This window comes from Nannospalax galili, unplaced genomic scaffold (assembly GCF_000622305.1).
Source record: "Nannospalax galili isolate Female #2095 unplaced genomic scaffold, S.galili_v1.0 scaffold290, whole genome shotgun sequence".
Classification (NCBI taxonomy): Eukaryota; Metazoa; Chordata; class Mammalia; order Rodentia; family Spalacidae; genus Nannospalax; species Nannospalax galili.
The window spans coordinates 7569678-7584949 of NW_008331486.1; the positions used below are offsets into that span (position 1 = coordinate 7569678).

General features: G+C 53.9%; 1 protein-coding gene across 1 annotated transcript; it reads left to right on the forward strand.

The window, feature by feature from the left end:
* The first annotated feature begins 2783 nt into the window (after positions 1 to 2783).
* On the forward strand, positions 2784 to 9194 carry CUNH9orf50 (chromosome unknown C9orf50 homolog). The gene is given in 8 exon segments (XM_008826433.1): positions 2784 to 2860; positions 2966 to 3270; positions 4167 to 4248; positions 4345 to 4437; positions 6445 to 6608; positions 8183 to 8348; positions 8473 to 8647; positions 8974 to 9194. Coding segments are annotated over 8 exon segments (1170 nt in total). The 3' UTR covers positions 9082 to 9194.
* The last annotated feature ends 6078 nt before the right edge of the window (positions 9195 to 15272 follow it).

Here is a 15272-nt window from a genome sequence, read left to right on the forward strand (position 1 = left end):
GTTTACCACTATTGCCTCCAGGTCAGGTATTGTGAGGCTCTCCATAAACACATCCCTCCTGAATAGGCCGATTTAGGTACTGGTTTGCATGACACAAACTCAGTAAGCAAGGCTGCCACAGCTCAATGATTAGCAACTCCTGACAGGTGGGGGATCTGGAGAGATGGTTCAGCAGTTAAGACCACTGGTTACTCTTGTAGAGGACCTAAGTTCAGATCCCAACACCCACATGGTGGTGGTTAACAAATATCTGTAACTCCAGTTGTAGGGGATCTGATCCCCTCTTCTGGCCACCTCCGGCACTGCACAATATGGGAACACTTAAATACATGCAGGTATACCACTCATGCACATAAATAAATAAATAAATAAATAAATAAATAAATAAATAAATAAATAAATAACAAATAGTTTAAAACACACACGTTATGCCACGCCTGGGAAACATTTGCCTTAACCCTATACCCTTGTCCCCCCAACCTGAGTTTCACACTACCATGTCACCAACCAAGACCCACACATCAACCCATTTCCCCACATAGTTCCTTGAAGGAAACACATGTCAGCACATACAGCCAAGAGAAAAACATGAACTTGACCTTGGCTCCTGGAGTTTCCAGGCCCACCAAGTTCTTACTGTCCTGGGGTGGGGGTCCTCCGTGCCACTCAGCCAAACACAAGTCACCATGGTCTGGAATGGTGACTGAGCTGGGTGCTCCCTCTCTGGGGAGCTTCCCCAGCCAGGCATGTCAAGGCCTCTGTGATGGCACCCAGGGCACTGCAGCCCTGCCCTGGACCCAGGCCACAGCACCCCATTGCTCCGTAGTGACCCTGGGTGAGGGCAAATAACAGTGGCTCTGAGGAGACTGGCAGGCATCTGGGAGGGACTGACACAGGGAGCAGACAGGAAGATGGGCTCTCCCAGCAAATAGTCCACCTGTTGGGGGGGCCTCTAACCTCACAGGACCTTGGTGGCCTCACCCAGGAGTCCCCCACAAGGTGAGTGTGACATTACCCAGAAACCAGCAATCTGAGAATAGGGTGTGTTTGAGAGGACACTGCGCTGGAGACCCAAAAGGCAGCTGAGGGGAGACTGCGGCTCTACCTCCCTAATGGGGAAAAATTTGCAAAAATGTATGTCTTGACTGGGGATGTAGCTTCATGGTAGAGCGCTGGTCTGTGGAGCACTAGGCCTTGTCAGAGGATGTGTCTCATTCCCAGCACTGTGTGTGGGAGTTGGGGGTGCGGAGTAAAGATGGCCTTGGTTCCTCCCCAGATTTGGAGGGGTAGGTTGGAGAAGGTCAGGATTATTTTCAGCATGCTCCAATTCTGGGAGCAGGTTTCTGAATTCCTGGTGGAGCTAGGGCTTGGTGGCACTTTAATCCCAGCACACAGGAGACAGAGTCAGGCAGATCTTTGTGAGTCTGAGGCCACCCTGGTCTACATAGTGAGTTCCAGGACAGACAGGGTTACAGGGAGACCCTGTCTGTTTCAAAAAAAAAAAATACATATATATATATATATATGCTTAAATCCTTTTGAAATTCTACAGATAGGAACCGTCTGAGAGGTCTAGCCCTCCCACATCTCCTTCCACACATCTGTCATCCCAGCACTTGGGAGGCTGAGGCAGGAAGATGATGAGTTCCAGGCTAGCTTGAGCCATGTAGGCAGACCCTGTCTCAAAAAATGAATTAATTGAACAGAAGGCAGGTGCTGGCCTTACCCTAGTCCTCAGACCAGAGCACTGACTCTAAGTTTTCTGGCTGCCCGGGGTCCCAGAGCCAATAAGGAAAGGAGCTCAGACAAAACTCTAAATAATACGGTTTAAAAATTTTAAACTATAAAGTGTGTGATTATGATGTGGGGGGAGTCACATGCCATGGTGTGCTTGTGGAGGGCAGAGAATACTGTGCAGTCAGCTGTCTCCTACTATCTTTTAAAAAATATTCTATTCTTATGTGCATGAGTGTATTGCCTGCATGTATGTAAGTGCACCGGTGTCATGCAACACCCCCAGAGGTCAAAAGAGGGTGTCAGATCCCTTGGAAATGGAGTTACCCAAGGTTGTTAGCCACCATATGGTGCTGGGAACCAAACCTGGGTCCTCTGTAAGAACAGCCAGTGCTCTTAACTAACGAGTGAGCCATCTCTCCAGCCATTTATGTATGTATGTATGTATGTATGTATTTATTTATTTATTTATTTATTTATTTATTTATTTATATTTATTGACAGGGTCTCATTATGTAGCCCTGGCTGGTCTGGAACTTGCTATGTAGACCAGGTTGGCCTCAAACAAAGATCCTGTTGCTTTCCCCCTCCCAAGAGCTGGGATGAAAGTCATGTGCCACCACATCAATCATATAATGTCTTTGAAATAGTCTCATGCAGCCTAGCTGGCCTTGAATCCAGTATGTAGCCAAGGATAACCCTGAATTTTTGCTCCTCCTGCTTCTCCCTCCAACGTGCTGGCATTACAGGCAGACCGTTTTATGCAGTGCTGAGGATCGAACCCAGGGCCTCGGGTATTCTAAGACCTCTACCAGCTGAACTACCTCCCCAGGCCCATTATAATACTTTTTTTTTTTAGTAGTAGTAAGAAAGACAGGTTGTTTTCATTGGGCAGGTGCAACGTAAGCCCGGCACTGTTCCAGGCGCTCTGCAAGCACTGGCTCACATAAACGTCACAGCAACCACGAGAGGCTCGAGGGTCTAGCCTGGAGCCCCTCGCCGCCTGCCCAGCGGGTGGTTTCACCCCACACGGTCCCCAGCAGGGCACTATGGCCTGGGGGCCGGCGCGTGCCGACCCGGCCTCGCTTGCGCCCACCCGGCGTGAGGATGCCCTGAGCAGAGCTGGGTGAACACGTCCCGGCGTCACCCGGGTCCGGGGACTTTGGAGCGGGAGCCCCAGGGGCGGCCCGGCGCCAGCCAGCCGAAAACTCCGCTGCTGCCGCCGCCCTAGACCGGCGGGGCGCCAGGTGCGGGCGGCTCGGCCTGGTGGCGGGACTGGGAGCTGGAGCCCGGGTCGCAGCGCCTGGATCCCCGGTGCGCACCTGCCCTCCCTGCCCACCCGGGCCCGGCAGCCGTCGGCCAGCCGAGGGGCGCTGCAGGCCCTGCTGCTGCAGCCGCTGCGGCCGACCGACGCGTCCCGGGGGTCGGAGGCCCGGAGTCCCCGTCCGGCTGAGGCCCCCGACGCCCTGGGGTCGCTCCTGGGCTCGCTGCTCCCCAGCAAGTTCCCAGAGTTCCTGCGCCAAGTGCGCGGAGCCGGCAGAGCTGCAGAGTGAGGCCTCCGCACGGGTGGGCGGGGCGGGCCCCCTCCCCGCAGGATGCTCAGACTCCTCCCCACTGGACGCTCAGACTCCTCCCTACTGGACAGTCAGACTTCTCCCCAAGGGACGCTCAGCCTCCCCCCACGGGATGCTCAGACTCCTCCCCACTGGACGCTCAGACTCCTCCCTACTGGACAGTCAGACTTCTCCCCAAGGGACGCTCAGACTCCTCCCCACGGGATGCTCAGACTCCTCCCCACTGGACGCTCAGACTCCTCCCCACGGAGATGCTCAGACTCCTCCCCACTGGACGCTCAGACTCCTCCCCACTGGACGCTCAGACTCCTCCCTACTGGACAGTCAGACTTCTCCCCAAGGGACGCTCAGACTCCTCCCCACGGGATGCTCAGACTCCTCCCCATGGGGACGCTCAGACTCCTCCCCACTGGCCGCTCAGACTCCTCCCGATGGGGATGCTCAGACTCCTCCCCACTGGACGCTCAGACTTCTCCCCACAGGACGCTCAGACTCCTCCCCCATGGAATGCTCAGACTCCTCCCCAAGGGATGCCCACAACTCTGGGAATGTCTGTCATACCCCAGGAAGCCTAGGGAGCACGCCTAGCAAGGGCTGCCCCAATGCACTGCACCTTTCTTCTCTTCCTCTTCCCTCCGTCCTTCCTCCTTTTCTCCCCCCCTCCTCTTACCGCCCTTTCTGTTGTTCTTCTCTCCCTCCTCCCCCTCCCCTGCTCTTCTTTCTCTTCCTCCTCCTCTCCCCCTCCTCTTCCTCTTCCTTCTCCTCTTCCTTTCCGTCCTCCTCCCCATTCTTTCTCTTCTTCCTCTCCCTCCTCATCCTTTGTCCTCTTCCCTCCTTCCCTCCCTCCCTGACCCTCAGCAGCACAACATCCCAAGGATGTGTCAGAGTACTGCCTAGGTTCTCCCCAGTGTCCCAACTGCTCCTTTCTCCCAAACCTGTGGTAAGTGGAGGGTCCCTCTTGGTGGGTGAGGGGCTGCCCTGGGTACTGCCAGGGTGGGGCTCTGCTCACCTCAGCTCCAGCCTATTTGTCTTCAAGGAACCAGTCATCCAACTTGCAGGGCAGTCTTGGAGAGAAACTTACCCTTGGGACACCAAGAGGTGAATTCACCACGGTGAAAAAGGCCGACCAGTGAGTTAGGACTGTGGTCGTTGTTGTTGGGGGTGGGGGCAGTGCATGCTGGGGCTTGGTGGAGGCAATGCTCTCCTTCCACTGTCATGTGGATTGACTTCCTGGTGATCACCTTTACCCACTGAGCCATCTCATTGGACCCCAACCTGTGAATTATGGAAGCAGGAGGAAGTGTGGGGAGGCATTCCTTTCCTTCCTGCCGTTCACCCATCCATCCAGTAATCAGGTCCTCTGCAGCACCCGTAATGCGCCCACACCTCTTTCCACACAGTCATCCTCCGGCTCAGCCACCCATCCTTGCATACACCTGACCCATGAACCAGATCTTCTACAAGCTTGTGAATCTCTCCATCCATCCACCTGTCCATCCATCCGTCTGTCCGCACATCTATTACTGGTCATGGACCCTAACCTGCACCAGCCAGCCAGTCTTCTGTCTATTCACAAACTCCTACGGTTATATCTCCAATAATCTATCTAGAAATCCTTTCACTCACTCTTAAATCCAGGACACTAACGACCCCTCTTCTAGTCATAAAACCATCCACAAACCTACACACCCATCTACATAACTATCCATCCACCAATCCACCTGGATTCAGCTCTTCTGTTGATCCTGTGATTGACTCACCCACCCACCAACCCACTCACCTCTATCCTTTTTCTTATCTATCATTCATCCATTTCTTTTTCTCACTTTTATGACGAGCACTGCCCATAAGTTTAAAGACCAGGAGAACGCATAGTATTCCTCCTCTATCCGTACCCATGGCAGACAATACTAATGGACCACAACACATTTCTCAGAACCATTCCTGACACAGTTCTCCACCCATCTCTGCCTCCTGAGTGCTGGGATTAAAGATGTGGACCACCACACTTGGCCATATGCTTTTTTAATTAATTAATTAAAAATTATTTTATGGCTGGGTGTGGTAGTGCACACCTTTAATCCCAGAACTTGGGAGGCAGAGGCAGGAGGATCTCTGTGAGTTCAAGGCCAGCCTGGTCTACATAGTAAGTTCCAGGACAGCTGGGGCTACAGGGAGACCCTGTCTCAAAAAGACCCCCCCAAAAAATTATTTTATGTGTATGAGTGTTTTGCCTGCATATGTGTGTGCCCATGTGCATGCAATGCCCATGGAGGCCAGAAGACGGCATCGGATATCCTGGAACTGGAGTTGCAGACAGTTGTTAGCTGCCATGTGGGTGCTGGGAATTGAACCTGGGTCTTCTGCAAGAGCAGCCAGTGCTCTTAACCACAGAGGCATCTCTCCAGCCCCAAGACTTATTTTTATTTATTTATGTTTAATTTTTGGTTTTTAAAAAATATTTTATTTATTATTTTTATTTTATGTGTATGAGTGTATTGCCTGCATGTGTGTAAGTGCACCTGTGTCATGCAATGCCTTGGCAGGTCAGAAGAAGGTGTCAGTTCCCCCTGGAATTGGAGTTATGGACAGTTACTAGCCACCATGTGGGTGCTGGGAATTGAACCCAGGTCCTCTGCAAGAGCAGCCAGTGCTCTTAACCACTCAGCCATCTCTCCAGCCCTGATTTTTGGTTTTTATAACAGGATCTCCCTGTAGCTTCAGCTGACCTGGAACTGGTTATGTAGACCAGGCTGGCTTTGATCTTCCGAGTGCCTCCTGAGTGCCAGGATTTAAGGCATGCACCATCCCCTCACCACCCCAAGCTACTTTTGTTATTTTTAGTTAGGTGTATGTGTGTGTATGTGCATGTGAGTACAGGTGCCTTTGCAAGTCAGAAGCCTCAAATCTCCCTGGAGCTGAAGTTTAGACCCATGTGAACCACCCCACTTGTGGGCTGGGAACTGAACTTGGATCCTGTGCAAGAGCAGTACCCACTCTTAACAGTTGAGCCATCTCTCCAGCCCTGCCCAGGATCTTCCTGGGAGACTTCACCTACAGGGTTGTGTGTTGCTGGGGTGAAGTGGCAGGCATTGGGCTTTGGCAAAGGCCCTGCCTGCCCTCTTACCTCCCTCAGCAGCCTCCACAGCATGCAGGTCCTGAAGGTCAAGGCTGTGGTCATTCATAGCCCCTCTGGAGAAGGCTTGAGACCCCGAAAGCGTTACTGTCCATTCCGGGTCTGATTTGCGGATGAGACTGTTCAGGACATGGCGCTCCGCTACTGGGAACACAACTGTACAGGTGAGAAGACAGTTGTTCCTGGAACCCTGGGATTCCAGAAAACTCTTGACAGGGACTGCTGTCAGCAGGGGCTGCAGCTCTGGACCTCCAGAGTACAGGGCAGGTCACTGACCCTGCAGAGGACGTACCTGCACTAGCCTCTTCAGAGGCTCCAACTACCTTTAAAGGACCAAGTAGGGGCTGGTCCAACAGAGGTGGAGGGTATCCTGGTGGGTGCTGTGCAGGAAGAGCCACAGTGGTGGCCCAGGAAACAAGGGCTGTCCAGGCCTGGCTATCCCGACCTGCTATCACCACCTAGTGAGGAGCTGGTTTGCGTGGCCTCCCATCCCCTTGACCTCTAGAAGGGTCTGGAGAATGTCAAGAACTTTCAGAAGCATCTTCCTCTCACATTCTCTTTTTTGTCTTTTTGAGACAAGATCTCCCTGTAGCCCCAATTAGCTTGGACTCCCTATGGAGACCAGGCTGGCCTTAATCTCACAGAGATCCACCTGCCTTTGCCTCCCCAGTGCTGGGATTAAAGGCGTGTACCACCTCCCTGGGCACACAAATTTTTTTTTTTTTTTTTTTTTTCAATTTTTACTTATTTGTATTTGTTTATTTAAATTTAAATTTTTAGGTGTATGAGTGTCATGTAAGTACACTCTGTGTATAATGCACACGTAGTCCAGAAGAGGGCATTGGATCCCCTGGAACTGGAGTTACAGAGTAGTCTTAGCTGCCATGTGGGTGCTGGGAACAGAACCTGTTCTCTACAAGAGCAGCCAGTGCTCTTAACTGCTGAGCCATCCCTCCAGCCCCCAGGAATTTTTTTTTTCAGCTAATTAAGAGCCCTTGTGCCCAGGACTAGCAATTTATTTGTTTATTTATTCATTTTCTTTTTGAGACAGAGTTCTATGTAGCCCAGACTGACCTGGAACTTACTATCTAGAACAGGGATGTCCTTGAATTTCCTGATCCTGCTCTCACTTCCCAAGTGCTGGGATTACAGGCATGCGCAGCCATGCCGAACCCCGGCTTCTGGTTATTTGATTGATGAGAAAACGGAGGCCGAAGGTGTCTAGAATAGAGGCCCGAGGTGCTCCAGAAATCCAAGGACAGGCCAAGCACTGTGGCCAAAGCCCAGAGTTCCAGGGTCTGCAGAGCACAAAGCACCCAGCACAAGACAGCTCAACTCTTCTGTGGCAATGGCTGGTGGGACAGGAAAACTGCCTAGCTCTGAGATACCCCTCCCTCTAGCCCTTCTGGATTCTTGGCATCATCTTTGAGATTTCCATAGTGGGATGCCTGACCCGTCTACATAGGGAAAGGGGAGTCCATTTGGGGTTCGAGCAAGAGTAGGGCCATTGTGGGGCACAGCTTGGGTGATGAACAGCCGAAGCAGTCACGCAAGGTAGTTTTAAAACCCAGGACTTCTCTGGAGGCAGCCAGAAGGCACTAGGGAGCCTGGGGTTGCCATGGAGACAGGGCTCTGTCTGGCCTTGCCAGCCGGAGGGAGGAGAAAGAATAGGGGGTGTCAATGTGCCCCTCCCCAGGGGAGGGGACAGGGAACTCATTGGTGCCCCGCTCTCTTCCAGTCCAGCAGAATATTTTCCACTGTGAGCAGACCGCCTCAACAGCTGTGTCCGTGTCGGAGCGGGTGCTTGGGAGTGTTGGGAGATGACTGGAGAGTCTCCCCAGAGCCCTGCGCCCCAGGGTCCAGGACACTGTGGCTGGCTCCTCATACTGGGACTGCCCCCGAGTGTAAGGCTCTGGGAAGGGGGAGCCTGAGGGCTGTGGTCCAGGACCTCCAGGACTTTTGCCGGTTGTGAATAGGTCTGGAATTCCAGGTTCACAAAAACCACAGGCTCCTGTGTCTCCCCACCAGGCTAGCCCAGAAGCCACGGGTCTACCTTTCTGAGGATTCCTCCATGAGCAGCAGCCTGCCCTTCATCCCCAGGGCTGCCACCCCAAGGGCTCCGGGGGGCCTCAGGACATTCTTGGACACTCCTAGCACGATGGAGCAGGTTGGCAAATCGATCTGTTCCTGGAACCAGAAGCTGGTAAGCAGCCATGAGCAGCTGGTCACCAGGAGCAGCCCTGCATAAACCCTTCAGGGGACCATCCCTGTTGAGTCACCCTGGGGCCTGTGTCCAGGGCTTGTGTGGCCCTGCATCCCTCAGAGCACAGAGCTCTGCAGGCAAGGGGCAGGCACCTGGGCTGCTGGGTTGAGCCTCCCTGATGCAAAACCTGCATGCTGGGCTGTGGGCTGTGGTGGGCCCCAGGAAAACTGTATCCTTCCACCTGGGCCCCAGGGGACCTGTGTCCTCCCTGTGTCCTCCCTGAGGTACCAGAGGCAGTGCCCAGCTGGGCATCCTTCTGGCTTTAGGAGTCTTTTCTGCCCAGCTTGGTGCTGAAATCCACCCTGAAGCCAGGCCTCCCCAAGGCCTACCAGCTCCTCCTGCCTTCCACAAACAAGCAGCAGACTCAGCATTGAATGCCTGCAGGAACCCCAGCCCAGGGGTGCACCCAGGCCAGGTACTGAGGAGAGTGCTCCCTCACCCCACAAATAAACACACCTCCCAGGTGGCTGGGATGGGTCACTAGGTGTCCCCAGTATAAGCCATTCTGGGTGCCTGATTTGTGGAATCTGGGGGCTCCTGGGTGGGGGGAACTGGAATCACAGTGGGGTGAGGCTGATGAGGATAGGGTACTGGGGAGGGGAGACGACAAGGCATCCTAGGGGCTGGGGCTTATTTCATAAATACCTTTCTGGATGGTGATCAACTGCACAGCCTCAAACCCCTGCCAAGCCTCTACAGCCTGGAGCTGACCCTAACCATGATCTTAGCTTGGGGTGGGGGAAAAAAACCCTTATATCTTTGGTGCCAGAGGCTTCTCCAACCACCTCCAATCTGGGAGTGGAGGTGTCCAGGCCCCTGCCCAGAATAAAAGTCCTGTGTGGGGCCAGCTCAGAGCTTGGGGCCTGATGCAATGTTTAAATCCACATGGCAAGGTGCTTGGAGTTTATTTCTGCAATGACCCAGCCACCTTCACAGATGTGGGTGCCAGGCTGGCTCTGCCACATGCATGTCCCAACCCCTGGAGGTAGCCTGAACCCACTCCTCTTCACCTGGAACTGCCCCTAACACACACACACACACACACACACACACACACACACACACACACATATTCTGTGTGCTGTGTTACATGAGAGTTAATACTAGCAAATAAGAAACGGAATAAAGTAACTTTCATTCACTTTAGCCAGGCTACTAAGGTAGATGTGACAAATTGTTGTCATTGATTCCACTAAAGAGTCAGACAAGCAGTCTGCTAGAATGTAGCAGACATACACACACACACACAAACACACACACACACACACACGCACGCGCGCACTGTGCAGGATCCGGGTCTTTATCGCCACCTGCTGGCCAGTGAATAAACAGCTTGGACTCACAGCAGGCCTTGGGGGTCTAACAGATTGGAAGCTGGGTTGAGGCTGGATGGTTGGTGGGTGACGTTGGGGACCGGATGGACCGGGGATGGTGAAGTCTTGGCTAAGAGTAGATCTGGATCCGGCTTGGGGCGCGTCACAGGCGCTGGGGCTGCAGGGGGGCTCGGCCCGGAGGCGCTCCCCGTAGTCCCCTTTCTGCACTTTCACGCTCCCACCCTGGTCCCGGGCTTGCTATTTCCCAGAGTCCACCGCGCCTGCTCTGTGCCTCAGTTTCCCCGGCCAGGTGCAGCTCCGCGCCGCGCCCACGCGGGGGCAATGTTGGCCTGGCTTTGAGCAGCCCAAACTTCTCCAGCTCTCCATTTGGTCGGAAACTTTTTCCTCGCCTGTAGCCGGCTGCTCCGAGTCCCTGCCTCGGCCTCTGAACCCCGGAACGCTCGGCTCCCTGCGCAGGGACCCCCGGGCCCGGGACGAGGAGGCTGCGGCCGAGGACACCGAGCGCCGGCCCACGACACCGGGAGCGCCAACCGCATGGAGAGAATGGGCGCTCGCACGCGCCTGCACACGCGCGCACGCGCACACACCCATCACACCCATCACACACAGGTCTCAGGGACCCCACAAGGGGGAAAGAACACGGACACACATAGACATGGAAGGGCACGTACATACACTACAACACGTACACAGCTAGACATGGAAGGGCACATACATACGCTAGACACCGCACACGCAGGCGCACACACACACACACACATACACACATACACACACCTCACTGAGACCCCACACGGGGAGAGGCAACACAGACACATATAGGTATGGAAGGACACATACATACGCTAGACACCACACACACATACACACACACACACAAACACACACCTCAGCTATCCCACACAGAACACTTCAGATGCAGAAGCAAACCACAGACACGAAGAGACACATCGCACACGCACACACACACAGCAGATCGCCCCCACACATGGACACCTCAGACATGGACACAGAGATACACACACACAGAGACTCACATCATACACCATACACACCCCACATCACAGAGACCTCACACACAGAGGACACTCCAAACATGGACAAAAAGATACACACGCACACCACATCACACACACCACATCACAGAGACCCCATACACAGACACAGAGAGGCCCAGACACATCACACACATATATCACCCACACATACCAGGACTGCACACATGGAGAGGACACCTCAGAACAGAAGCACACCATAGACATGGAAAGACACACATATCACATCACAGATAGCACAGAGAGACACCACACACAGGGATGCCATAGACACAGGACACACACATCACATAGAGACCATACACGAGGGGACACAGACACAGATATATTACACACACTCACACCACTTAGAGACCCCACACACATATAGAGAAGCATACTACAGTCATTCACACACAACAGAGCAACAACCACACACACACTACATATAGCACATGCAGATCCCACATACATGGAGAAGCACACCAGAGACACCCTGACACACAGAGGCACACACACACAAGAGATGGGTACACACACACCACATAGAGACCCCACACATGTGGAGAAGCACACCACAGATACAAACAGACATGGAGAGACTAAATAACAGAAAAAAATAACAGACACTACAACACACCCCACACCTGAGACACCCCACATATATATGAAGAAACACAGAGATACAGAGAGGCACCTCCCCGACACCACACACCCACCACACAGAGACCTCACATATGGAGAAACACACCACAGGTACACATGAACATAGACACACCCACACTCAGAGCAGCACAGCACACACACAGCACATGGAGAAGAAGCACACAAAGCACAGAGCCCAAACATACATGGAGACATGCATACACACCACAGAGACACCACTGACACAGACAGGTACCCTGCTCATGCACATATCTCATAGATACCCCCCAATATACACAGAGAAGCACACCATAGTTGCACACACTACATGAGCACATGCAACCATACACACGGCACACAGACACCACACTCACGTGGAGAAGACACAGGCATGCACACACTATACACAAAAGAGACACACTATACATACACACATATGGACCATTCCACAGATACCCTGAGATAACACTTCAGAAAACGCATCACCCACAGACACATGCGCCATGGACACCCATGGCCTAGGCACACTAGGCTCTACCCCTAGCCCTTCTCACAGCTGTGTGCTCACAGATGCCTGGCTGGAGGCCACTGGGGTCCCACACAGACCCCAAGAGGTGTTGTCTAACTACAGCCATGACACCTCATTATACATGGAGCCTGAACTATGGTGACCAAGAGGGGCAGAGGCAAGGGACGGACCCCTTCCAGATGACTGAGGTCCTGGGACTTCTGTCCCCTGGGAAATGGCTCTGGACTCCTCTGCAGAGTCCTCACAGGGCCTTCCGCAGGTGGCCAGCCCTCCTAGGCCCCAGGAGCAGCCTGGCTGGAGGACAGGGAAGACTCTAGTTCCTGGACCTGTGTCCCTCAGGTGCTCAGCTCTAGGGGACCTTTCTGCCCCTTCCACCCCTGCACAGCTACCCCCACATCTCATCCTGTCCCTGGTACCACCATAGACTGACCTTTGTGCCAAGCCAGGCAGGGCAGGGAGATGGGCCTGATGGAGGGATGGAGGAGGGAGTCCCCTCTCAGGGCAGAGGCTGGCGTAGGACAGATGTCTTTCTCTGAATGTGCCCTGCTTGTGTGCCTCTGCACTCTATGAGGTGGCTTCTGAGTAGGGGTGAGGGGTGTCGCCCATGCTGTACCATGTGTGAGGAGCCCAGTCCCCTGCAGGTAGGGACAAGAGACCCACAATGTCAGGGCTGGAGAGACGGCTCAGTAGTTCAAAGCACTTGTTTCTCTCTCGGAGGACCTGGGTTTGATTCCCAACACACACACACATACATATAAAACAAAAGTTAAATGTCCTGCAATGTCCACAATGTCCTGCAGCCTGCTGGGCCTCAGCTGCACACATCCCTCAGGCACTATGCTCAGGAGCGCCATTCATTGGGGAAACAGGCCCAGTGAGATCCAGCACCATGTGGGAGGATCCCTTCTCCCCTGGGGAGTAGAGAGCTTGGGGGACCCTGTGGGAGTGGAGACGGGCAGCCTTGCCTAAGAAAGCCTTCATGAAGGTGTCATCGTTGGATTCACGGAACTGAAAGGCTCTGGGAGCCAGAAGTTTCCCCGGAGGCCAGGCAGGACCCTAGTGGGAAGTGACAAGCCCAGACAGGCCAGAGGGAGAGGGAACCCCATGAAGCCAGCTCTGGTGGGGCGCCACAGAAACCAGCTGCCATTCTACCTGCAAATCTAGGACTAACCTGTGTCTCCCAGCTTATGTGGAGACTCCAATGGGATGCGCTGGCATGGGGGGGTCTCTGGGAGCTGATGAGGTCATAAGGGTGTCCCTTCAGATCAGGCACCTTCACAGGAGGGCCCAGCAGAGACAGCAGGGTGGGGATGTGGTCTACATGCCCTCAGGCAAGGCTGTGCTGCATAGACCATGACCTTCAACTTCATCTTCCAGACACTGAATGAGTTTCTGCTGTGTACCCATCCAACACCTGCTCCCCACCCCCACGTCCCTCCCTGAGTCTGTGGACCTCGGTTACAGTCCTTGAACGGTCAAAGCACACGTGTCAGCCACACAGATGCTGCCTTTTAGCACATGGCGGGCACTGGGCTGGCCAGCACTGCCCTGGGGAGCCTGTAGTCCAGTGGAGGGCCCCGACTCAAATGGCAATCCCAGGACCCGGTGACAAGTGTTGTTACCTTGGGAGCACAGAGGGGACCACCTTCCCTTCATAGCCACCTACAGCAGTGGGGTGGGGGTGTGGTCAGAACTGGATGAAGGAATAAACACAGCTGGCTGGTGGTGTGGGTCTGTGTGGACCAGGGAAAAAGGACGGGGGCGGGGTGTAGGACAAGGCTACGGGAGGGGTGCCCTGGCCAAAACAGACAGATGCCCCCACCTCTCATTTGTCTCCTTGGGTCCTTCTGCCTGTAGCTTCAGGAGCTGCTGCCTGAGGGGGATCAACTGCTCATGGAGCCTAAGCTCAGCAGTCCCCCAACCCTGTCCATCCCCCATAAACAGCTTCAGGAAAGAGGGAGGCAGGTGATGCTCTCCCTAGTACTGGGATTCATCAGAACCAGTACCGGGCATTGGACAGCGTCCACATCAGAAGCAGCAGTCAGAACCCCCAGGCTCCAGGCAGAGGGAGCCACATCTCTGGGGCTTTGGAATTCCCCTGAGCAGCAGAGTCAGAAGACCTCAAGAGCAGCCCTTCCCTCCATGGAGCCTGCAGACCCTATGACTCAGCTGCCAAAGCCCCTGAACTTCCGGGAAGTGGTTATCAGGTACTCGGAAAACTTGGATTATCTTGGCTTCAGGACCCAGACCCCAAAAGATGCACCCAGTGGAGCCCGCCGGATTGCGGTGCTATCCCCAGGGAGGCTGGGTTTTGGCTTTTTCTTTGTTCTTAGCAGGGCCTCACGATGTAGCCCTGGCTACCCTGGAACTAACTATGTAGATCAGGCTAGCCTTAAACTCCGAAATCCATCTACCTCTACCTCCCAAGTATTGGGTCTAAATGCATGTGCCACCATGACCAAATGGTTTTGATTTTTTGAGACAGTCTCACTACATAGCCTATGCTGGCCTGGAACTCTGGGAAATCCTCCTGCTTCAGCCTCCTGAATGCTGGAAATACAGGAATGAGCCACAGATGTGAGTTACCAGACCTGTTTGTGGCTCAGTTCTAACACAGCCTACCAACCCTTTTCCTAAGGTAAGTTGGTCCTGGGCTGACTCTTCCCCCAGAGCAGGAAAACAGGAAACTTCAAGGACCAGAGGAGCTCCCAAGAGAGTGTGCAGACCAGACCAGACCAGGTTGCCCTCTTTCGTGCCCAGAGCCTGCCTAGCCCTGAAAGAGGTTGGGGGCACTACTGGGAGATAGGCTTCCTCCTCCCCAGAACCAGCCGCAGATTGCCTCCAGCCCAGAGGGCAGTGCCTAGGAGGGCAGGCCTCGTGTGTGTGTGTGTGTGTGTGTGTGTGTGTGTGTGTGTGTGTGTGTGTGTATGTATGTGAGTTTATGCATGTGTGTGGAAACTCTTTTAAAAGATGCAATTCCCATAGAGGTCAGAAGAGGGCTTCGGATTCCCCTGGAACTGGTG